Raw genomic sequence first — 24,219 nt, 5'->3', positions numbered from 1 at the left:
CATTGACACCCCCGGGGACATACTCCCGACAGACGGCAAAGTAACCGGCGGCGACATCGGTATCATGGGAGCGCTGAAACTTCTCGGCTAACTCATCGGTGCCGGACTTGAGACTGTACTGGTCGTCGGTGGGACGACTGAGGGGGCGCGCGGAGGGCGCATGGCGTGAGTTGCCCGCGGGGGACGAGGGGCCGGCCGGCGGGAGAGTGAGATAGAAGAAGAGGCAGACCAGCGACAGGACCAGTGGAACGAATGTGAGTCCGCCGAGGAGATAGACGAATAGGAAGCCACCGAAAGAACCCATTGGAGGAGCCGGACGATCAGAGACACCACGGCAACGACACCTCCATCCTTTTCGGATGAGGACACGGTTGGGGTCGAGTGGTGGTGGTGGGAAGAAACCACGTAACGGAAGCGCGGAACTAGTAGATTGGTTTTTGATGTAGTGAGTGGAGTGTTCAATTGATCAGAGCCGCGGTCCAGAATAATACTGTCGAAAATAGACGTCAAGGAAAGGCGAGAAAAAGAGGGCTCGAGTAGGAAAGTAAACGTGAAGGAAGAAGAAGAAGAGAAAAGGAGGAAGAAGAGTGAGAAGGAAGGAAGATAAGAGGCGAAGCAGAAGTAGCGGCTACTTCTGACAAGGTGAGGAGATCATACAGTCGATCGGTACCAGGTACATTGGCTGCAACCTGAGGAGGTCATGGTCACGTATTGAAAGCGCGATGACGGAATGCCTGAGGAACAACGATGGTCCGTTTTACTTCCATATTATATTATATTATATGATATTCTTATTCTTTATTGCTTATATATCTCTATTATCTCTCTCTCTATTCTTTATTATATTATATATTCAAAATTCTCGTTCTGTACAATCGAGTACGATCGATGATGACACCGGATCCACCGGTTCCCCAGGTCACGCGACCCACGCAAGCCGAGGCTCAGGCACACAAAGGCACACAAAGGCACACAGGCACAAAGGCAACTTGAATAATATACAGTCTACACATCTATATAGAACCACAGAGAGAGAGACAAACAGACAGACAACGGACAAGAGAGAGGTGATCGTATACAGTAGGGACACAAACCCAGCATGACGTCTCCAGAGGACCCCCCAAGACAAGAAACGAAACAAAAAGAAAGAGATCAATCAATCCAGTAGATATTCCAACTATTCATCCCCCTACTTGCGTCGATTCATCGTCTTCTCACACATCTGGATCAATGCCGCTTTGGCCTCGCTGTCGGGGAAGTGGGCGATCGCCGCCACGGCCTTGTCCGCGTACTCCTGGGCCAACGCGCGGGTCTTCTCCACGCCGTGGCTTCGATACACCAGTTCGCGCGCCTGGTCCGTCAGTCAATCTCTCTACATATACACTCGTGACGGCAGAAGATCAGAAAAAAGAAGAGAGAAAGAAACTCACCCGTGATACATCCCCCTCCTGGCTAAACTTCCGGCCCACCATGGGCCCCAATTCCGGGTTCTCCTTCCAGGCGAACAGGAGCGGCGCGGTCGCCAGTCCCAGCTCCAGATCCGCACCGGCGGGCTTGCCCAGCTCGGCCTCGCTGATCGTGTAGTCGAGCATGTCGTCCACCAGCTGGAAGGCCAGCCCCAGGTTGCGGCCGTAGGCGTAAGCGGCCTCGACGACCTCCGGGCTGCTGTTGCCCAGTACGGCGGTGGCGCGGCACGACTTGCTGATCAGGCTGGCCGTCTTCAGGTAGGTCTTCTGGAGGTAGTAGGTGATGGTCTCCTCCGTGAAGACCGGGCGCTTCTCGTCCGCCTCGGTGTTCTTCAGCTGCATGAACTCGCCCTCCACCAGGTTCGCGATCACCGTGGCCAGCAGCTCCGTCACCTCGGGATCCCGCAGGCGCGCCAGGGCCACCGAGGCCCGCCCCAGCAAGAAGTCCCCGGCCAGCACGGCCATCTTGTTCCCGAACTGGACGTTGGCGGAGCTGGCCGACCGCCGCGTGATGGCGTTGTCGATCACGTCGTCGTGCAGGAGGGAGGCGGTGTGGATCAGTTCGGTGATCTCGGCCAGGCGCCGTTGGGCCGGCAGGATGTTCTCGTCCCCGGTGAAGTCGTAGGGGGCGCCATCGGCGGCGCGGGGGGCGGCGGTGAGTGGGTGGACGTCCGGATTGGCGTCCTGGAGGACCGCGGTCGACGTGATGGGGTCGTTGACGGTCTCCGACGGCGCCCGAGGCGCGCGAGGGTGGTTGGAGGTCAGCGCGGTGGCCTGGGACATCAGCAGCACCAGCAGCGGACGCATATGCTTGCCCTCGCTGCGGGAGTAGTATTTGGCCACGCGATCCAGGGCCGGATGCCCCGAACCCAACAACTGCCGGATGTTCTTGGTCAGGAACTTAAGCTCCTTGCCCACGATCCGCAGCGGATCCACCGAGATCCCTGCAGGAGCCTTGGGCAGTCCCTTGAAGATGGTCTGGGCGGCGGACACGGCGGCCCCAAACGGCGAGGCATCTCTTCGGCGGGTCGGGTGGTATTTGCGCGCCTGCACCGGCGCCCGGTTCGAGAGGAGGTCATTGCGAAGACATTGCCAGCAGATGGCCGTCGTCGAGGGAGTCACGATTCGAGAGGAGAGGACCAGCGCAGAGGCCGGGGCGGTTCGAGCTTTCATGCTCGGTCGAGAGCAGAACAGCGACGGGGGAGAGAGAGCTTTTTTTCTTCTGTTTGTATCGGTCCAATGGGCACTAAAGAGAAGAAATAAGGAATAAAAAATTGACTACCGAACTGTAGCAACGAAAAAGACTCACGGTCAAATCCCCAGGAACAGGCTCCACCGAAAAGAGGTGTGGAGGAGAGAAAGTTGGAGTGGAAGAGAGGCGCAAATGACAACCGACGGAGACCAAAAGATTTCCATCGGCGGAGCTGCATTCGGGCCGGAACGGGAAGCGGGATCGATTCGCTCACTGCCTCGTCATTCTTCAAATACCTAGCAACCATGTCTTAATCTTAATATCACATACGTTAGAGCTACATATATCCAGGATTTATCCAATATACTCAATTAAAAAAGAGAAACGGAAAAAATATAATGAGAATCTACGATGCCAGCCAAGACTTGGTCCATATTACAGATCCAGGCCCGCACGAATGCTTCCCCTTCTAAAAACGAAACACCGCTGGAGGACAAACGATGCGCAAACCCCGTCGGAAGAAATGATTCAAATAAGGGAGAGTATAGGAAACATCGAAGGGTTTCGCAAGAAGCCCCAAGCCCTGTTCAATTCCTTCCTCCCCCTTCCCCGTCAGACCGAAGATACACGCGCACCCGAACAATGACATTGCAGATCAGAACAAAAAAAAGGTTGGAAGGCCCAGAGAGCCCCGTCCATCATCGGAGTCCCCGGATTAAAATGTAATGGTAACGGATGAGGATGAGACGGTCCGAGTCACCCTTTAGATGGCATCGAACTCGCCCCCGGCATCGTCGTCGTCCATGTCTCCTTCCTGGATCTCCTTGGCCAACTCCCGCTCGCGTTCGCGGGCCTCCTGCGCACTCTTCAACTCGAGTCGGTGCTGGTTCATCGGGAACCGCATCGCCTATGGCCGGTCAGTATATCCCAACGGGGAGGAAATAAGGGTGGTGGGAGATGGAATGCGGGGAGAAACAAACCTTGACACTCTCGTCATGCAGACTCAAGCACGCACGAATTCGCTCGTGGAAGACCTCGCCAGGCTCCCGGGTGGCGTAGATGTCGCCGACTTCCTTGCTCTTCATGAACCCGCGCTCGTGGTCGAGCGACGCCTCGATGACGCCGTCCCGGATGGCCTTGGCGACGATGTATTCGGCCGACTCCTCGCTGTCCAGTCCCAGACGCAGGCAGATGTCCCGCAGGGAGATGCGCGAGTACGACAGGGACATCATGCGGATGCCGGTCTTGATCACGTTCTGCCGCAGGCGCAGGATGAGCGTGTAGGTGCCATCCTTGCGGAACGTCGGGCTGTGGGTGTTGACGATGCTGAGGAAGCCGTCCAGGTCGCCGACGCTGACAGCCTGCACCAGGAGCAAGTAGGGGTGCAGGGCGCGCTCGAGGGCCGGCTGGCGGAAGATGGCGCGGTCGGGGATGTCGCCCATCAGGAGCTCGACGACCACGAGCAGCTTGTGGGAGGCCTGGTAGAAGCCGCGGGCGCTGTGGCTGGAGGGGGACTTGCGCGTGGCCCCGATCAGGTGGCCGTGAGCTTCGGTGTACTGCAGCTGGATGGCCCGGATGCGGCCGAGGTAGTACAGGTACCGAGCGATCTGGTTGTTGGACGCCGAGGGCGGGAACCGGTTGTGGGAGATGAGGAGGTCGGCCTGCGAGATGTGGGAGGTCGACAAATAGTTGCGCAGCAGCAGGGTCATGACGGTCGCCTGGGTGTCGGCATCCTTGCGCAGCACGGCCGTCCGCAGGGCCGCCAGGAGCGGCTGGCGGATGGTGGTGACCGCAGCCGCGGGCGAGGGCGGCAGCGGGGCGATCTGCTCGAAGAAGAGGGAATAGTAGAAGTACACGCGGGCGGCGAGGGAGTCGAGGGTGCGGCGGTTCATGGTCCGCAGCCGCTCGATCAGGGCGGTGGAGAACTGGGCGCCGCTCTGGATCTCCTTGCGGTCGTAGAGGTAGATCTGGACCAGGATGGACAGGTACGTATCGACCTCGGGCAGCACCTCCTTGGCGGCCGATCGGTTCTTGTCCGAATCGACCTCCATCTCGGACTCCGCAGGGGCGGCACTCTCAAAGGCAGCCGGTTGGTTGATGGCCTCCAACAGGAACGATGCCGTCGAGCTCGACGGCGAGTACGTCTCGACGACCACCTGGGCGAGCACATCGGCGGTGATGTGCTTCCGCATGGACGATATCGACCGCAGAACACGCAGGGTAAATCGAGGGTCGAAATGGGTCACGGCTCGGTCCAGCAATGTGAAGTTGGCCTTGATATCTAGATGGAATGGCGAGGGGAAGAACGCGTGGTCAGTAACTCTCACCGATCGGATCGAGCGATCCTATATCTACATCTCTATCTATCGATATAGATAGATAAAGATAGAGGTATGGAAAAGAGGGAATAGAAAAACTCACCTTGAATGGCCTTGGTCTTCGGATCGACCTGTGATTCCGGCGTCTGGTCATCCCCCTCGGCGCCGTCCATGGCCACATCACCATCCTGGTTCTGACCCTTGTCGCCAGATAACCTCGAACCCTTGGTCGGGGGCACTACAACAGTCATCTTCTCGTCACCTTGCCGATCCTTACTACTGGCGTTGGATGAGGATGTAGGCGCACCTGCCGTGTCCTCTCCCATGTCCACATCCTCCGAGCCATTCACGCCATTCTTCTTGGGGTCGGAGCCGTTGGTCTGCGGCTGATCCCGCTGTTCACCCATCTCGGTATTGGCGTTGGTGTTGGACGAAGCGGCCTTGGACGCCGATCTGGTCTTGCCGGCGGCGCCGCGGGTGGGCGCGACCTTGTCCTTGTTGGAGCTAGAGCTCTGGGAGGTCGAGCGGGTCTTATCACCGTTCGCGGAATCCGACTTGCTGTTCGATCTCAGCGAGCGCCTCTCGGCCGGCATCGTTTCTGATTGAGATTGTGGTCAGCTCCGTTCTATCTCCAGATCATGGATAACCGGAAATCCATAGAAAAGGCACGAATTATCGTTGAAAAGAAGGAGAGGTGTGTCTGAAAGGATGAAGCTGCAACCACAGCGACCGAAAACAGCACCAAGGGGAGACTGATGAGGAGTCAATACTAACCACAAGAATCAATTCAACAAACACAGGGTCAGCTATAAAAGCGATGAAGAAACGAAACGAAAGAATGGGATCTGGTTATGGGAGTTGGGGTGGAAGAGGAAGCAAAGGGAAGAAAGGTGGTTGAAGTGATGTCAGGTCGGGTTAGGTTGATGGACGAGACGACGACGCTGCGAGCGCTGCTGAGTCAGACGGGTGGTTGAGTCAGCCAACCCAACACATGGATTCCTTCGTTTATACTTCAAAGTACAGTATTCGATTGATCGTATTTAGAGTAACATGTAAAGAAATGTATTTGAGCATCTCCAATAGCAGATGGCGCGGTGGCCTCAACAGAGGGTTGTATACCTCAGGCAGCTCGGCATACCGGCTGACTCAGCCATGTACGGCGAGGTTTCTCTCCATCCCCGCAACAACAACAACAAGATCAAAGGACAGTCCTGTATAGCTCTTCCCAGTCAGATCATTCAGATAGACCAGATCATACAGTCATGTCGCTCCTAGAAACCCATCTGGAGCAGATCTCGCTCTCTTCCTCCGCCATTGCAGAGCTCCCGTAAGGATTGACCCCCTCCTCTCCCCGATCAACCATCATGGCCAATGCTCACCTACCCACCTTACAGGTTCCCTCAACCACGTCTCTTTACCAATGCCCTCCTGGGCTCTCACGATATTACGGCCTTGATCCGTGATACCGAGGCTCATGAGCGGGCTCTCTTTCAAACCGATCCCGCGGCCAAATCCGCCCATGCCTCGCAGCGACGAGCCACATCCCGACGGGCCACCACGTTCGCCGCCGAGTCCGAGGGGGATTCCATGGCGAGCCGCATCTATTCCGCGCGGAACAATCGCAGTCAGTCTGCCGTGGCTCGGGTCTTGGGCTCGGACATGATGGAGGAGATCAAACGATCGGCCGGCGCATCCTCCAGAGGTACCCGCGACGAGGTCAACATCGACGTGCTCCTCCGGGGAGCGGAAATCTTGTGCAACGTCTAGTGAGTGCCTGTTATTCTGGGGGGCGGGTCTTCTTATACCACCGCCTCTTATTGTGTAATGATCTGTCCGCTAATTACATCATGGTCATCAGCCCGGTTGCTGGTGCGCAAGAGAAGATCGCCAGCCTCCGGTACCGCCACCAGCTAATCACCGACTCGATTGCGCAATTGGAAGACCGCGTAGAGAGTAACACTGCCGAGCTGGAGGGTATGCGACACTCGTATGGGGATGACTACGACGACTACGAGGCCTCGCGCCCCTCGCCGCCGGAAACGGTGGACGTGACCGACGCGGACATCCAGCGGGAAATGGAAGAAATCAGAGAACTGGAAAGGCGGAAACGGATGATGGAACATCGCGTCCATGGTCTCGAGCGAGATCTGGGCAGCCTGATGGGGTGATCTGCCTAGGTCTGCCTCTCCGGCTCGTGGGTGTGTCCCACCAAGCAGAATATTCAAGATCGGACGACCAAGGGACGCCTACTCGCGTCGACGCCGTCCTACCTTTGGTGTGTCGATACCGAGGGTATGGTCTCCAGGAACCAGCCAGAGGATGCTACCCATTAGCACCTTGTTGGGCGGGCAACACCCATTGTATGACCTCCCACTGCCCGGGTGCCTCCCATATCTGGGAGCTGTCCGCTATCCCATCGCTCTTTGACCCATGCTCTTTGCACTGTCATTGAAAGCTATGTGCCCACTCGCTTTGTCTCTTTGTCGTGCAGTTGCGGCGCGAGGAGAATCCGCCTCCTCGCCTGGATAGTATGGACGTGGCATGGAAATGGATAATCGGGATGACTGGTTCCATAGAACAGGCAGATGATATGACAATATGACCGTATGACCGTATGATAATATAATAATCTGATTGATATCTGATCGAATAAATGGTGCTGTAAAATGCCAAGCATGCGGCTCGGCGGCCCCGAGTTTCCGGCCAAAAGTCTCCGCCGCTTTCTCTCTGTCCGCTCCGTCGCATCAACTTCTTCCGTTCCCTCACTCCACTTCTACCATCTCGTCTCTCCCTCTGGCTCATCCACGCACTTCATCTCACTTCTTTTCGTCAGGTCATCCCTGCGGAATCCGATCGCCGTACCGCCCTTACTCCTCTGACACCATCCCCGCCCCTGGCAACCCACGAAACCTTGCACGCGTTCCGCTAGTTACATCACCCCCAGCTACGACCGACGACGACCTTCCGAACGACATCGATAGAGAAAACGTGAAGCTTCAGACGGATACAAACAGACAAAGAAAGGAAAAACAAACATCCAAAAAACCAGAATGGAGGGCTCTCAGGCTCCTGCCCCCCAGGCCCAGCCGCAGCCGCAGCAGCCTGTGGCCCCCCAGCACTCGAACTTGATCCGGACCGATCAGGTGCAGAAACTGCCTCACCTCAATGAACAGCAAAAGGCTCAGCACACCCAGTTGGTGCGCAACTTCTGGGAGGCGTTGAACAGCCGCGACCCGCAGAGCCCGGAATACCAGCAAGCTCACGCCCGACTCGCCCAGCTGTCCCAGAATTTGATGAAAGGCATGCGCGTGTACCAACAGAGCCGCCAGCTCCAGCAGCAGCAGCTCCAGGCCGCCGCCCAAGGCCAGCCCGTCCAGCGGTCGCAGTCGATCAACCCTCAGAGCTTCGCGCAGCTCCTCCCGCAGATCCAACAGAAGGTCAACACCCTGCAGTTCTTCCTGCCACCGAACATCAACCCAGATGCCGTGCAGAACTGGCTGTCGGAGGCCAAGCTCCGGTATGGCATCGCCTTGCAGAAGCAGGAGATCGGTCGGGCTCGGGCCGCGGACGTGCGAAATCAGTTTAGCCAGCGCCAGAACCAGGGCAATCTGACCCAGGAGGAAATTCAAGAGTACAAGAATCGCCAGATGGCGGCCGAGAAACTCTTTCGCGAGGGGAGCGACTTCCTGACTAAATTCCGGGAACAGCAGGAGAATTTCAAGGCGCAACAGCAGCGCACGGGCATCCCCACCGCGCCGGCACTGCAACAGCAGCAACAGCCGCAGCAGCAGCTGTCCCAGGGAACGACCGGTCCAGCAGCCACCGCGCCTGGCGTGGCCGGGGCGAATGCCCCGGGCGCGATGCACCCGGGACAAGTGCCCACCCCGGCTCCCCACACCATCAACTCCGCCGTGAGTGCGGCGCGGACCCAGGCCGGCCAGGCGGCGGCCATGTCGCCCTCCACCTCCCAACCGGGCCAGGCACCGGCCGGACAGACCCCGGGGGCGGCCACCCCCGTCCCACAGATGATGCCGCAGCAACCGCCGCAACCCCTCCAGCAGCCCCCGCAGCAGATGCCACCCCAGTCGCAACCCCAACCGCAACCGCCACAGGGTCAATCGCAGCCAGGTCCGCCCGTATCGCAGGGCCCTTACGGCCAGGTGCCCAACCTCGATGGGTCGGCGCCGACGCCCACCGCGCAAACACCCGCCCCAGGGCCCCCGCGTCCGTTATCCCAACAAGCCGCCATGGCGCAAGCCGCGCAGAACTACACCAACACGGCCAACAACAACAGCAACGCCCCGCTGAACCAAGCGCAGAGCATGTCGCAGTCCGCCAGCGCGTCATCCCACGCCCACCCACAGGGCTACATCCCCAACCGCTCGACGGAGAACACCGCGCGCAACATCAACATGGTCATCCCGAAGAACCTGAACGTGCCGACGCCCGAACCCGTCAGCATGTCCCCGGCCCGGCCTACCCTCTCCGGCGGGCCCAGCCACGGCGCGATGGGAATGATGGGCCAGCCGGCCATCCAGAAGCACCCGGGCTACGTTCTCGAGGGCGAGGGCCAGCGTGTGTTGAGCAAGAAGATGCTGGACATCTTGGTCCGCCAGGTGACCGGCGGAGGCGAAGGCGAGGGACTCACCCCGGATGCAGAGGAGGTATATCCCCCCTACCCGACATATTTATCAACTTCCAACTGACTTGTTTGCTTCCAGTTCGTCCTCCAAATGGCCGACGACTTCGTCGACGACGTAATCACAGCCGCCTGCCGCCTCGCCAAGCTCCGCCCTTCATCGACCCTCGAAATGCGCGACATCCAACTCGTCCTCGAGCGCAACTACAACATGCGGATCTCGGGCTTCTCCACAGACGATCTCCGAACCATCAAGAAGCCACAGCCTACGCAGGGCTGGACGCAGAAGATGTCTGCCATCCAGGCTGCGAAGGTCACGCAGGGGAAGGCCGAATAGTTCATTTCTTTTTCGCATCAAACATGGCGTTTGTTGCTGTTTCTTTTCGTACTTCGGTTTTTTTATTCATGAGTCGTTGGTTTGGTTGGGTTGGTTGGTTGGGTTGTTAGCTGGCGTCGGAGGCTTTTCTTTTACTTGCTTTATCTTCTTTACTTGCTACTTGATACTTGAGATAGTGTCTACAGGGTTCCTACCTACCTCACCTTATCCTCCTTACCTTACTTATAGTGATGCAATCCACCTGATGATTCTTTCTTTCTTTCTTCTGCCCCTTTCTCCTCTGTCTCTCTTCTTTTCCTTCTATTCTTTCTTTTATATTATCCAGATGAATGAACGAAAGGACGATGAACAAATTGAACCCCTTTGCATGTCTTCCTGGCGTTTTCTACTTCTTTTCTCCTCTACTTTTACTTCTCAGTGTCCTGGCTTCATCCCATCAACTCTCCCTCAATACTCCAAACTCCAATTCTAACCTAATCTGATCTAATCTGATCTAATCTGATCAGGGTCAAGGTCAGGGTCAGTCAGTCTAGAATGATGGATGGATGGATGAGCCCGCCTAGTCCTGATAATCTAGTTTAAAGAATGGCATCAACGATTGAGTATTCCAGATCTGTTCTTTTCCATGTAGGATGTAGGGAGGGACGGGGTGGGGGGTAAGTAAGTAGGTGGAAAGCAAGTGGACAGCAGGTACGCGATAACTAGTAGGTAGTAGTAGGTAGGTAGTAGTAGGTCGGTAGGCTCGTTGTAATCAATGTCGTTCATATCTGTTTCATCTTCCTTTCCATACATATCATGTTACAATAAGTAGGGAGGGAGGTGGTGGGTATAGTAGTTATTCTATTGCAGGTCTCCTTACTATGTACCTACGTGGTAACACTACGACTACGACTACGACTATTACTTCTTCTACTATGTACCTACTACCTAGTATAAACCATAACAAAACAGATTGGTATCAATTCTCTAGACTTCTTTCTTTCCTCTTTCTTTCTTTCATCTTATCTTCATCTTCATCTTTCTCTCTCCATGCATCACATCTATCAAACAATCTAAAGAGTAATGGAAATGAAATTGAAAAAAAATAAAGCATACCAAAAAGTAAAATAAGAAACGAAGGAAAGAGATATTAAAAAAAAAAAAGCGCCAACAATGATGGATGGATGAATTGAATCCGCTCAAAACAGACAGACAGGCAGGCCTTGCTCGGGGTGACACGATCAATCAATCACAATCACAAATTAACAGAAAGAAGAAGAAATCACAACAAAGGAGCAAGAAGAGGAACCCTATCTTCAAAGAATGGGGACCATGTAAATCACAAAACAGAAGGAAATGACTATACGAGAAACGATGGATAGACCGCTTGGGTCAATGAATGTAAGGGGACTGCGTCATCGCAGATCCCGTCAGCTAGGGAGTCAGTCAATCGACGTCCCTGTAGAAGAACAGAATGGAAAATATGCGGTACATGCAGGATGTGGAGGTAGACTGAGATGCGTGTTTCGCCATCCAAAAGACCTCTCAACATAAACAAATAATGAAATGGACAAGATAAGGAAATGGATATGTGTTCAAAGATAGTGGAGCAGATAAGATATAGCAGGCCATGCAAAACAAACCAAGATTAATGAGAGAAAAGTGGGGTCAGTGATACCACAGACCGGAACTATCCGGTCTGTGGCCAGGGTAAAAGGAAGGCTCAATGGATCTACCAAGCAGCTCGCAATCTGTGGAAACTGCATCGTATACGAGCCCACCTTGCCATGAAGGTAGATCCAGGAATGTGAGCATAGGTGAGATCCGTCGCAAGAGGAGAACGGATAGAGATTCGATGATCGCAGGCGGAGAGGGAATCACAGCGGAAAGGGGTCGGATAAAAAGAAAAAAAACAGGCGCCAACAATGATAAACGGAACAGCTGCGAAATGGATATCATGAGGATCGATCAAAACCAACACGCCGGGCCATGTGGCTAGCTGCACAATCAAAAGTAGCTATCGCGCGGCCCGTCCATGGCCACATGTTTGCCTTTCTCCATGGCCGGAAGCGGGGGTAGATCTTTATCGGCAGTTGGGCCATGACGGCTGTGTTGGCTATGACCGCCTACGCTGCTGGCCTCCCCCGCTTCGTCCACGATGGGCAACATGGACGCTGGTCCCGAACCGGGGGTGTCGGCTGGATCTCGCATCGTCGAGATCGTCCGGGGATGCGCGAGCGTCTGGGTCCCTTCTTTGGCCGCCTCCCTTTCCGCCGCCAACATGGTCCGCTCCACCGACGAGGATCGTTCGACCGATGGCCGGCCAAGGGCGCGCGATTCGCGGACCCGTTCGGCCTCCTCCTTGGACATGGTGATGCCCTTGATGAAGTGGATGAAGCGGTCCCCATAACCTTCGGGGGGGACCGGGGAGATCTGGGCGCGATCATGCGAGAGGCCTTTGAAAAAGTGTTCAATCTTTTTCACGGTCCCGTACTGCAAAGAAAGATATGTCAGTTTCACATCCACTAGGCTAAGTTAGGGTCCAACTTACATGTGTCAAACAGTCGATGATGCCCAGATAATATATCTCCTCCCCGGGCTGGCCACTCTCATGCGTGGCGCGGAACCCGCCGTCGTCGGAGTAGAAGACGTGGAACTTGCGCTCGTCGAGGATCTCTTCCGGCATTTTGGCCGTGGCTTTATCGAGAGGCACCGGGCGCTCCCGCTTGATCAGCATGCGCAGTTCGCGCGCCTTGCGTTCGTTCTCCAGCTTCGACGGGGTCCGCATGAGCATGTTGGGGTTGGAGTCCTCGTCGCGATCCCCTCCGGGCTGGAACACCTGCAGTGTCTTGTCCCGCAGCTTCTCCTCATTCCCCCGCTCGATGTCGTGGATGCCCACCAGCAGCGAGTAATCCATGATCTTGAGCTTCTTCAGCAGCTCCACGTCGCGCTCGAGTTGGGCGACGAAGAACTCGCGCTTTTGCGGACCGCACTCCAAGTGTCGATTGCGGCGGACCCAGTTCAGGTCCTTCATGGTCGCGCGGGGGTTCTTCACCAGGTCCTCCTCGTGCAGATCGCGGCCGATGGTCGACCCCTTCAGGTCAAAGGTCTCGTGGATGTCGCGATGGGGCGGGAACAGGTTGTTCATGACGACGAAGTGGATCTTGCGGCCGTAGGCCATCTTGACCCGGTGCAGGCCGTAGAACTGCGAGATGAGCGTGTTCGGGTTCTTCTCGACGTGCTTGTAGTACTCGGGGAGAATCTTCCGCAGCAGCTTGTGTTCCGAATGGTGGATGGTCTTGATGATGTATTTGTAGTCGCGGGAGAAGTAGAAGAAGCTCCCGCTCTTTCCGGGGGAGCCCAGTTCGGAGAGAATATACTTGCTGGTGAGGGACATGAGATAGTCGGCGGGGTCCAGGCGGAATTTGGCCCGCAGACGCCGGAACACCCAGGGGGCATAGTCCTTGAACTTGAAATCGTATTTCGCGGACGGCGTGAGCTCGTTACCGGTTCTATTACATCCCATCTCCGGTCAGCAAACAAGGGGGAGATTTGATAGGGGGAAGGGTACGAACATGTCAAAGGAAAACTTATGCTTGGCTTGAAAGTCGGCCGGGGTCAACTCGCGGTCCATCTTGGCGTTGATCCGCGAGACGGTGAAGCGGATTCCGGTCAACATATTGTAGGCCGTCACCCAGTTGACATGGTTCTGGTCGACCTTGGTGCCCACGATGACGCGATCGTCATCGTCGTCATCCCGACGGCGCTTGCGTGAGGCGCGCCGCTGCTTAATGGCTTCGGCCCATCGGGCAGCATCCTCGTCGGGAGTCGCTTCGTCGGGAAATGATTCCGAGCGGTTCGTGCGGCTGGCCCGGCGACCCAGACTGAGGGAGGTGCGCCGGATGTTTCCCGAGGTAGGCGAAAGCCGACCGGTGGCCAGGGCGGCGTCCTCGCCGTGGTCGCGACTGCTCCGACGACCGCTGGTGTTTCGCGGCACCTGCAGAGTGTGTCGATGGCGCAAGCTGGAGGAGCTCCCTTCAAGCTGGTTGGCGCCCTCCATGCTGGGTGGGATGGGCGGGGAGGAGTAGCGGTTGGGGCCGTTCTGGGAGGGGGACAAGCGGTCGGGATCCGGCGAAAGACGACCAGCCTCGTCGAGCTGGGAGGTCGACGGACGGGCCGAGTCCGGCTGGGTGGCCACCTCGTCGACCGAGGGGCGGGCGTGGTCGCCGTTGACCATGGGTTTCCCATTCAGCGACCGACTCCCTATCGGGGTGCCGTTGACGGGCTGGCTGGTGACGGAGGCCGCCGCGGAGCCCGCCCCGCCACCGGCGTCCAACGACCGCCTCGAGAAGTCGCGGTCCAGCGAGATGGAGGGCCTGCCCCCATCGCGGGGATCTCGCGGCGACCCATTCAAGGAATGGAGACTGCCATCTTTGGACTGTGGCAATTCTCGGGTATACGAACTGACGCTGGATCGCGGCGGGTGGAGCGAGTAGGCGCTCCCATTGGTGAGGTAAGGGCGTTCGTTGGGAGGGGTGTTGAGATGGCTGGAGTCACCATTGGGCCAATTTGTCCACAGAAACGTGTTCCCGACGGAGGCCTTTTCGGGCCGCTTCCCCTGTGGTGAATCAAACGAATGAGGATGTGACGACGGAGCGGTGGCCGTCTGACTCTGGTAGGGGATGTCGTTGGCAAACGACGGCATGATCGACTGGGATTTAACTCCGGGGAGTCAAACCAGGGGAGCGGGAACCGGGAACCGGGACAACGGAGGTCGAAAAAGGGGGGGCAGGCAGCACGGCGACGTGCGGTCTGCGATCGTCGATCAAACGAACCCGGTGGTAACGTTCCAGAGGGTCAATCGGGGAGAGAGATGGAGAGGCGAGGAGGGAGGGGGGTGAGGAGGAGGAGGATATGTGAGAGTGACTTCTGGATCGAATAGGCGGCAGAATAGCGCAGAAAGGAAGAGGGGGGGGTTGTTTAGGAATCCGATCAATAGGCCGAGCGAGATGCACGAAACAAAGTCCCCGAGCTGGCAGCCAGCCGGGACAGGCGTGGCAAAGGGAAATTTAACGACCGATAGGCATGATCATGCGAGAGGAAGAGAGGTCGGACAGTCCGGCACCGTGGTGTTGGCGTGTTCAGTAATGGGAGATGACCGTCAATCCAAATGGGAAGGGGGGGGGTTAGAGAGGAAAGGAGACAGAGAACGGCGATCAAGGCGGACGGAAAAAAAGGAAGACGAGCAAAACAGAAGGGTATCGAAACGAGAGAGAGAAAAGACGACGCCGGAATAGGATAGGATGGGAGGATGAAGTTGGAATGAAAGATCGGATAGTGAGAGTGAGAGAGAAGAAGAGGAAGAGAGAAAGTCAGAGAGGAAGAAGGGGAAGAGGGAGGGTTGATTACGCTGTATTGGGATTACCGGCGGTTTCAGGGCCAAGATGGGGCGATCTTGGCGGGATGGACGGGCCAGACTCGAAGGAAAATATATGCAATACGAGTATGATACATATAATACGGATAAGAATAATACTACCCTTGATATATAGTTCTAGGATGGACGAAAGACGGAAAAATATGGAAAAATATGGAGGAAATAAGGATGAATCAGGAAAAATGAAAAGTAAATAATAAGGATAGAATCAAAACATATACCTATACAGGTCCAGACTGATGTTGTTATTCTTATCCAACCCACTCGAACCACAGGGATCCATCGTGGCCAATACTGGCTGAGAAAAACCGGATCCACTCTCAGCTCGCACTCCATCTTTGACTCTCAGCTGTCAATTCTAGATTCTTTAATCAGATTGTCTATCGTAAGATACTGTTGTCAGTCGGGGATTTCTTGGTGTACTGACAGCAGCAAGGATGGTTCTGTATTGACCAGACGGGATATATATATATATGCAGGAGTTATGCATCTGTTTGTAGGATCCGGATCTTGGATACATATTTTATACTTATGCCTAATATATATATCCACCCAAATATGTCCATATACTTGGAATATAGAACTACATCATGAACACTCATATCATATGGTTGGTATATAGTATATACAGTATACCAATTCACAAGACAAGAATCACAAATCAGACAATTACCTATGAACCCGAAAGATCGACATGACAACGTCACCTCCAGCCCATTTTGACGCAATCCCTTTATCTATCGTTTTACCCCACTCGTAGTTCAGTAGCACTAGTGCCATTGATGCATCCAAAGACATCTGTCAGAAATATAGAGTCTGTATCTTGTGGTTCCGATTCAATCCAGAAATCAGTAGAAAGAGATGTCGGATTGGGTTGCTATAATATAGGTAGGTAGTATTACATCCGCCATACATCTACAACACCCCCTCAACTACCCCGACCAAATCATGGACAACGCGTTCATTGCAAATTGACAACCGTCCTTGGACAGTGCTCCTAAATCCACTCAAAAAAGAATAAGAATTAAAGAAAAGAAAGATCAAAAGGATTCCCCATAGTAAAATCCACCACAAGACGCCAACCCGACCGAATCGCAACAAAACCAAACAACAGAATCACAATCACACCCCTTTCATCCCTGAGATTCACCACATATGGTCTCTCGAGATAGTCAAGGAGATGGAAGCAAACAAATGAAAAAGTTACAGCCGAAGAAATGAAAGGGAATACAGCCCAAGAACCCAAAGTGCGCACACATCACAAGAGAAACGAAACCCACAAAAGAAAACATCAAGCGGTCGCTGAGAATGTCAAACAGGTATTGATTCAATCAACACCGTTAGGCCTTCTTGGCTGTCGACTTCTTGGTCTTTTCGGAAGCGGGCTTCGCCGTCGTCTTGGTCACGCGGCCAGACTTGGTCTTTCCCGTCACCTTGGGCTTGTCAACCACGGCGGGCGCCTGCTGCCCGTTAGCATGATGGCCGTCTAGTCGAGATAATGATGGGTTAAGACTCACCGACGTCTTGCGGGGCTTCGCGGTGTTGGCCTTGGTGGCGGTGGTCTTCTTGGTGGCGGTGGTGGCCTTCTTGGTGGTGGTGGCCTTGGGCTTCTCGGCCTTCTCCGGCTTCTCGGCGGCCTTCTTGGCAGTCGAGGTCTTCTTAGCGGGGGCCTTGACAGACGTAGTCTTCTATTCAAAGATTAACAAAAGAACCTCATATATAATATAATATAATAAGGTAAAGGGAAGGGAAAAGAAGAACATACCTTGGCAGCGGGCTTCGCGACGGACTCCTTGCGGGCGAGCTTCACGGGTCCCGAGGGGCCTATGAAAGACGCGTTAGCGACCCCATCAAAACATCTCACCTCCCAAACATAGACGACGCGCGATCGACGCAGGAACACTGGTCGCTTGCATTCAAAGCATCGACCAGTACACCGGGGAAAATCAAGGACGCGACTCGGAGACTTACCCTTGGGCTGGGTGAATTCACCCTTCTCGACACCCGCCTTGATGGCCTTGTTGAACTGGCTATCAAAGGCGGGAGTGGAGGCGGCGGTGATTTTGTTGTTGGCCAGCACGTACTTCTTGACAGACTGGCGACTGTGAGGGGGGATGTGTTAGCTGGGGGGAGACCAGAGCGATATAAACGTCATCCACGGTTGCCACGTCGCCGAGGGTCGGGACCCTGCATGAGACGATCGGGAGAGAAAAAAAAAAGGGAAAAAGGGGAATAAGAAGAACACGTCGACATACCTGCTACCATTGCGCTCTTTCAACTATAAAGGAAAAGGAGTCAGCAACAACATCAACCCCAATAAGTCCTGGGAGTCGTGGTGGTGAAAGCGCCAGGGTCGACGTGTCACCGGTCGGGAGACGTTGCGACCCGGGCGCCCGTCATCCCCTTCAAGACGCGCCACGGACAGCGTGATTAACTCACATTCTGAATGGCGTTGGTGATCATAGCTATATCATTCGAATCAGCAGTCGCTCGCGACAGAGATGATATATAACATAATATCATGCGATGGGTTGGGGGGAAAAGATCAGGAGAAACATACCACGGTAGGAGACATGGGCCGGAGCAGCAGCAGCCTTCTTGGGGGCACCGGCGGAAGCTTTCTTGGGAGGCATATTGAAGTGATTTGGGGTATTGAAAAGGATGAGAACTACAGGAGAATTGAAGCTAGAAGAGCCGAGAAGAGTTCGAATGGAAGATAGATGAGAGCGATGTGGTGGAAAAGAAGAAGAAGTGTCGAGGGGGGGGGAAGGGGTGGGAGAACCGCGGGGCATGCGTTGCTTTATAGGGCAGCGGGTGTTGACACAAGATCACTCGCAAGCACAACACGTCAAGTCGCTCGTTTTATTATTTTTTCCCTTCTTTCTTTCTCTCGTTTTTCTTTTTAATTTTGATTCTTATGGTTCTTATTGGATTTGATTTTTCTCGATATATTTCGCTTGGATTTTTTCCCTTCTGTTTCACTGTCTTATCATGTGCTTTGTCTTCTCCCCCTTTGGCCTGGTTTTTTGGCTGTTTTTCTCTGCGACAGACTCTGGTGTGCGCGACATTCTTCGGTTGAGCGTAGCGATTGTAGTCCACCATTGATTATGGATGATGTAGATAATTTTCATTTCTTTTCTGGGTCGCAATGATCGACTAAATCGAGTACTCGTATCCATCCATTACGTAGTGGGCAAGAAAGAGGACGGTGGTCTGGACTGTTGTTGTTGTTCCGGTGTCGCGCATTCTGAACGCCTCCCATCCACGCGTTACTCCTCCGTCCTCCAACCCTCCATGCTCTCCCCCCCTGGCTCTCCTTTGTCTCGAGTCTCAGAATCTCTCCGGCTCGTCCGCCTGTTGGACATTCCAAACCTTACCAGTTACACGGACCGATCTTGCTGTCCATTCCCCTCGGACCCCCTGTGGTGTTTCGGTTTTCTTGGGTCCTAATCGCATGGTCGCGTTCGCAACCCAACGCCCAGCGCATCTCCGGTCGCAACTCCTCTCCAGGGTCGCATCGAGGATGGTTGGTTCGAAGAGATACAGAGATCGTCTGACATGAGATAAGGCACTCATTCGTCGGGCGGACCTAAGCAGCAAATGGAGATAGACCGGTTGGCATCTATAGACGTATACACTTCTGTTCCACGCGACAGTTGAATCAAGCTCACCACCTCCTCACATCGTGCACCGTTCTGAGATATCCGAAGTAACCGAGTGGCCCGTCCCTTGCATTTTCTCCCTCTCGGATCCTAGGCTACAGAAGTTTACCCAGGTGGGGAGGCAGAAAGCGCAAATGCGATTGATGCTCTGTCATGCAGTCCCAAGGCCCGGAAGCGGGTCGATGAAGCCATCCGAGTAACGCCCCAAACCCTAGATACGGAGATAAATACACCATCCACAACGACGTTGCACTGTGTATCGTGAGACGAACCGTTCCAGAGGAGTCCCCTCGATGATCAAGTCAATGAAATATAGTTTTTGTAAACTCTCATCCTCGACCATGGGTGGGAAAGCTGACGGGGGAGATTGGTGATCCATCCATTTGCCGGATGGGTCAGGATCACCCGGCCAGCTCACTAGCTGCCTACCTCCACTCTCTGCGAATTACCTTTCAAAAGTCCCAAGGATTGGATTCAGTAACGGCTTGCATGTGGTCACGGATTTCTTTGTCCATACGCTATAGGCTTTTCTACCCGAGCACTGACAGCGCCTCGTTCCGTGGATGGGCATCGTCGCAGAACGAGGAGGACAAAGGAGACGCGCGGATCATCACACAGGACCCCTCCCATCGCAGGCAATATTAACTTTGCCATTCACGTCATTGGTGAGAATATTTTTTGGAAAAAGGTTCCAACAGTGGATGCCAGTTGCGACGATCGAAAACAGCCATCTTCAAGGCATCCAAGTGGAATGCTTGGCTTGCGGTCTCCATCTGGACGGAGTGATCCAATCGTAGAAGTCGTGATCTACGGCGCAGGTCCCCTCCCCTATGCCCTATGAGGATCTACCTGGCCTGGACGAGGAGAATTACACCTCTTAATTGACTTTCGACTATTGAATGGAACGGGATGAGAGAGGTGGTGGTCCTTGAACGATGTTACTTGACAGGGGCTCCCGGTAGCCACATCTAGACTTTTTATATATCTCAACCGGCGGCGATGATCTCTCCCTCCAACTTTCTCGGATGGTCTCTTCGGACCCAAAAATACATGAAAGACGGATGCTTCTATTGAACAAGTAAAGAGAAACTCTCTTTGTTTACGACGCGACGCCATAATCACCGGGTTTCATTCCATTGGCCGACGATGAACCGGTATCTGGCACCTACTCACTAGTTTCGTCCTGTCCAAACCAGAGAGCCATGCGCCGGACAGAGTCTTCCACCACAGTCGCCCAAATCGCTGCTACCTGGTTGTCCAACCCCAACCAGACATGACTCACCGTCTATCCTGGATGTTTCACAAGAACCATAGACCGTTGCGACGCCACGATCACGCTTTGCGTCTATCCTCGGGGGATGCGTCGGCTCGGTTGTTGATCTAGACTACGAACAGGGATGATGGATGGGTCGACCATAACGGTTGCTGCTGTCGCATTCTCTTCATAGACATTGATCTACAGGATTCGTACTTTGAGAGATCGCCTCTATGGTAACATCAATATTGGCCAACACGATAGGGAGAGAAGAAGGACAGACAGTAGGAGAAGCAGTTGTTTTGCTCTTAGTTAAATATGCGGTTGTTGTGCCTAGTCAGCGATAACCCTATCAGCACGTGATGACCCCGGATCTCCACATCTGAACATCCGGTATAGTTACAACTTACAACTTCCTGTCGCAATGACTCAAGGTGTCCTCTAGCGTCCAGGGGTACCTTTGATTCATGATTCACAATGTTACACACTTCATCTAATAGACTTCAGCTCGACCGTGGATCGGTTTGATTGGGATCACGCCAGCCATGTGACGACGCCCAGGCAGGGCCAGGTCCAGCCTGCTCCAGAATTAGAAATCAACGTCAAAGAAATTCCGGATTGAAGACACAGTGTCCCTGAGGTCTATATAATTGACCTGAACTCCACGGTAGAGATGTAATGACAACTTCAATCGCAGCCGTATCGCCATCATGATCATCACTGTTGTGTTTTGGAAAATATGCATCGTCATCACCGTACGAGGTAAGCATGACACTAACTAATACGAAACCCATACTAGTACCGCTGATAACGTCCGACTAGAACGATTCCTCCCCGCCCATGTAATCATCCACGTTTTCCCCTCCTCCACCTTCTACATCATAGTCTCTATTCCCCTTCTCGACCTCGTGGAGATGGATGGGTTTCCGCCATGAAAAGAAGTCGTACCCTTTTCGAAGCCGGGGAAGATGCCTCGTCCGTGTCGTCCCCGCAGGGCCCTCTCCCCCTCCCGAGGGTCCCCGAACTGGGTGTCCGGCAAGGCCCCACGCACTTCCCCAAGATCTCCCGGCGCATACGCGCCTGCACCGAGTGTAAGAGACACAAGGTGCGATGTGACATGAACGAGGGCGATGCCGCGTGCCACCGATGCTGTCGGATGGACTTGAAGTGCGTTGTCAATAAGAATCTCCAGACGTTGCTGGACGACGAGACAGAGTAATGATGATCCACCACCTCCTCCTCCGCCGTGCCATTGCTGATACTCGGTCGTGTGACCCCCCAGGTGGAAAACGATCATGGAGCGCGCCATGTCCGATCTTCTCCGGAAGGCTGGCCTCCCGGATCTGGCCTCATACCAAGCGCGGGGAAGCCCCGCGGATGGCCAGACCCCGCCCCGGAAGAGAAGAGACCGACAGGACTCGACCGTGTCCGTGGAAGATCCCACGAGCATGACGAACGGTAGCCAGAGGATGGACTCTGCCGAGGCGAGTGTCCCCTCCGTGACCGCCCCGCCGACGACCGCCGCTCCGCAGACCTTCTCGCAGCCGTCGCAATATGCACTCGACCGCGAGGAGAACGGGACGTCGTCGTTGGTCACGGCGCCCATGGGGAGTCTGTACGAAGTGACGCAGCTGAGTGACATCCACGCGGGCACCCCCGAACGACAGCATGCCCTGAACGGGGCGCTCGTCACGGACTTCATATCCAAGGGGGTGGTCGGTGTCGACGAGGCGGAGGAATTGTTCGATTACTTTGACCAGGTGCTGAACCGATACCTGTGGGATGGGATCGCACTGGTGCACAAGGACCTCACGTCGGCGCGGAATTCCTCGTCGATGCTGTCCGCCGCCATCCTGGCCGTGACGGCCCTGCATAGGCCCCACAAGGAACGGACGTTCGACATCTGCTACACCGAGTTTGCCAAGTTGGCGTCGGAGTCGATGTTGGACCGTCACCACACCTTGGATGATCTGCGCGCGCTCTGCATCGGGGCTTTCTGGCTGGCCGACGTCAGCTGGAAGTTGTCGGGATATGCCGTCCGCATTGCGACCGAGCGTGGCCTGCATCTGTCGTATCGGAAGGCCACCTTGGGTTTGCCTGAACATGTGGAGCAGGCCCGACTGTGGTATCTTCTTTACGTGAGTTTCTTTCTCTCTTTTCTTCTCTATTCTTTACTTTCTCCCCCCGTCAGGATCCATCTAACGTCGCAGACCCTCGAACACCATTTCTCGATCGCGTACGGACGACCGCCCATCATCCACGAAGACCAGAGTATCATCAACCATCACACCTTCACCCTCTCCCCGACCGCGCCGCAGTCCGATCTGCGGTTGCACAGCCAGGTCGACCTGTTCATCATCCTGACCCGGATCTACCACGCCTTCGGGCCCGATGTCGACTTCGAAGTCCCCGAGAGTGACTTTCCCACCATCGACCAATTCGACACCAACCTTGCGGAGTGGCAGGCGGCGTGGCTTCCCCGATTAGGTAGGTCCTATTTCACTTGATGTTATTTTTTTCTTTTATTTTTTATTTTTTCCGATGCTGACCTCAACAGTGGGCAGCCGGTATGTCGGAGCGTACCCATATCGGGCCGTTGACCTACACTACAACTTCTCGCGGCTGCAGCTCAACTCGGTAGCGCTCCGAACCTACCACTCCTCGAATTCGACCCGGCTCATGTCCGAGGCGCGGCGCGAACGCGCCAACCTAGCGATCGCCTCAGCGATCGGCACACTCCGAGTCGTGCTGGACGAGCCAGACATCCAAGCAGCGCTGGTAGGCGTGCCACTATACCTCCACAGCATGATCACCTTCGCGGCGGTCTTCCTGTTAAAGATCGCCGCCAAGTGCTGCTCCTGTGGCCGCCGCGGGGCGTCCGGGCCACCGAACTCGATCGCGGCCGCTAGCCTCGCCATCGACAACGCCTCGGTGCGCAAGCTAGTCGGCCAGATCATCGACCTAATGGTATCGTGCAGCAAGCGCGCCAGCGAGCGTCACCTGAGCCACTACATCGCGCGCGGCCTGCGCAAGATGCTCACTGGCCTGGAAGAGTGGGAGAAGCGGACCGCCGGCAGCCCGCCGTCATTATCCTCCTCCTCCTCCGCCTCCTCTTTCCTAGGGGCGGGGCGGCCACACTCACACGACCCGGCCCCGCTGTTCAAGCCAGTCATCATCCCGGGCTCCCAGCCTCTAGGAGCGGGAGACACTATTCTCCACCCGCCGCCGCCGCTGCTGGGGGTGGCGCCGCTGTCGGCGGAGCGCGGTCACGGCTTGGAACCGCCGCCGGCGGAGGCGGCGGCTAAACCGCAGCCTGGTCTGTCGGAGGGGTCGATCGACCCTATGATGGCGGATTTGTGGGGGTTCGACGAGGAGTATTTCCCTACGGGGGTGTTTGACTTTTTGCAGTCTCAGATGCCGGCATGACTTTCTGTATGACTGATCTGCTGGTTAGATGTGTACTGGGTGTATGGTGAAAATATAGTATATGATGTTGTCTTAATAGGTGGCTCAGGATTGTATATACATTTTTTTTTTTTGGTAATGGCTGTCAGTTTGGGTTTGTTTTACTCTTTGTTGATACTTTTTTGTTCTGAGAATGACATGTATACACCACTTCCAAATCCTTGAATATTAATATTCATAATGAAGCATCTATTAATAATTGAACAGAATATTAATCCTATCTAAATATACCTAGTAATAAGTAGGGGGAATGATATACTGGATACCAATCGAAGCTAAGGCAAACCCCGTGATTGGACACAACCACCGAACCGACGCGCCTCCGCCGACCTGCATTAATCAATCTTTCCCTAGTACGGAGTACTTAACTACGTAGTTACTTGGCGCCTACGTAGTACCTGGTACTGCCTCTAGTAGTTGATTTCCGCGGAATTCGGCTCCATTTCTTAACCCTTCGGCCTGGACGGCT

At 54.8% G+C, this 24,219-nt stretch overlaps 6 protein-coding genes across 6 annotated transcripts; 3 read left to right on the top strand and 3 right to left on the bottom strand.

The window, feature by feature from the left end:
* Positions 1–1,189: 1,189 nt before the first annotated feature.
* On the bottom strand, positions 1,190–5,569 carry P168DRAFT_294024 (proteasome regulatory particle lid subunit RPN3; the record flags this gene model as incomplete). The annotated part of the gene is made up of 5 exons (XM_024837932.1): positions 1,190–1,351; positions 1,431–2,640; positions 3,438–3,565; positions 3,639–4,939; positions 5,080–5,569. The coding sequence occupies 5 exons, from the start codon at positions 5,567–5,569 to the stop codon at positions 1,190–1,192; spliced, it is 3,291 nt and encodes a 1,096-aa protein (XP_024696346.1).
* Positions 5,570–6,184: 615 nt separating this feature from the next.
* On the top strand, positions 6,185–7,592 carry P168DRAFT_261681 (uncharacterized protein). Its single transcript, XM_024834706.1, has 3 exons — positions 6,185–6,303; positions 6,371–6,742; positions 6,835–7,592. Exons 1-3 carry the CDS (start codon positions 6,239–6,241, stop codon positions 7,142–7,144), a joined length of 747 nt encoding a protein of 248 aa, XP_024696345.1. The 5' UTR covers positions 6,185–6,238; the 3' UTR covers positions 7,145–7,592.
* A 434-nt stretch (positions 7,593–8,026) lies between these two features.
* Positions 8,027–9,952, top strand: P168DRAFT_277414 (putative transcription initiation factor TFIID subunit 12; the record flags this gene model as incomplete). Its single annotated transcript, XM_024835610.1, has 2 exons — positions 8,027–9,640; positions 9,698–9,952. 2 exons carry the CDS (start codon positions 8,027–8,029, stop codon positions 9,950–9,952), a joined length of 1,869 nt encoding a protein of 622 aa, XP_024696344.1.
* A 1,986-nt stretch (positions 9,953–11,938) lies between these two features.
* Positions 11,939–14,636, bottom strand: P168DRAFT_228723 (1-phosphatidylinositol-4-phosphate 5-kinase; the record flags this gene model as incomplete). Its single annotated transcript, XM_024833146.1, has 3 exons — positions 11,939–12,424; positions 12,483–13,443; positions 13,507–14,636. 3 exons carry the CDS (start codon positions 14,634–14,636, stop codon positions 11,939–11,941), a joined length of 2,577 nt encoding a protein of 858 aa, XP_024696343.1.
* Positions 14,637–16,708: 2,072 nt separating this feature from the next.
* Positions 16,709–18,001, bottom strand: P168DRAFT_277412 (uncharacterized protein; the record flags this gene model as incomplete). Its single annotated transcript, XM_024835609.1, has 7 exons — positions 16,709–16,828; positions 16,886–17,056; positions 17,134–17,192; positions 17,340–17,470; positions 17,624–17,646; positions 17,808–17,833; positions 17,929–18,001. 7 exons carry the CDS (start codon positions 17,999–18,001, stop codon positions 16,709–16,711), a joined length of 603 nt encoding a protein of 200 aa, XP_024696342.1.
* Positions 18,002–20,910: 2,909 nt separating this feature from the next.
* On the top strand, positions 20,911–23,824 carry P168DRAFT_285946 (uncharacterized protein). Its single transcript, XM_024836248.1, has 5 exons — positions 20,911–21,047; positions 21,108–21,500; positions 21,568–22,423; positions 22,496–22,772; positions 22,843–23,824. Exons 2-5 carry the CDS (start codon positions 21,217–21,219, stop codon positions 23,709–23,711), a joined length of 2,286 nt encoding a protein of 761 aa, XP_024696341.1. The 5' UTR covers positions 20,911–21,047; positions 21,108–21,216; the 3' UTR covers positions 23,712–23,824.
* Positions 23,825–24,219: the final 395 nt, after the last annotated feature.

Source organism: Aspergillus campestris (assembly GCF_002847485.1).
Source record: "Aspergillus campestris IBT 28561 chromosome Unknown P168scaffold_1, whole genome shotgun sequence".
In the NCBI taxonomy this organism is placed as follows: Eukaryota; Fungi; Ascomycota; class Eurotiomycetes; order Eurotiales; family Aspergillaceae; genus Aspergillus; species Aspergillus campestris.
This window is presented reverse-complemented; position numbering and strand designations above follow the sequence as displayed.

Bases quoted from the DNA above. Each gene is read 5' to 3' on its own strand.
- P168DRAFT_261681 (XM_024834706.1), top strand. From the start codon at position 6,239: ATGTCGCTCCTAGAAACCCATCTGGAGCAGATCTCGCTCTCTTCCTCC. The intron at 6,304-6,370 runs GTAAGGATTGAC...CCCACCTTACAG, and splicing joins TCCGCCATTGCAGAGCTCCC to GTTCCCTCAACCACGTCTCT. The intron at 6,743-6,834 runs GTGAGTGCCTGT...CATGGTCATCAG, and splicing joins GAAATCTTGTGCAACGTCTA to CCCGGTTGCTGGTGCGCAAG.
- P168DRAFT_285946 (XM_024836248.1), top strand. From the start codon at position 21,217: ATGAAAAGAAGTCGTACCCTTTTCGAAGCCGGGGAAGATGCCTCGTCC. The intron at 22,424-22,495 runs GTGAGTTTCTTT...CTAACGTCGCAG, and splicing joins GACTGTGGTATCTTCTTTAC to ACCCTCGAACACCATTTCTC. The intron at 22,773-22,842 runs GTAGGTCCTATT...TGACCTCAACAG, and splicing joins GGCGTGGCTTCCCCGATTAG to TGGGCAGCCGGTATGTCGGA.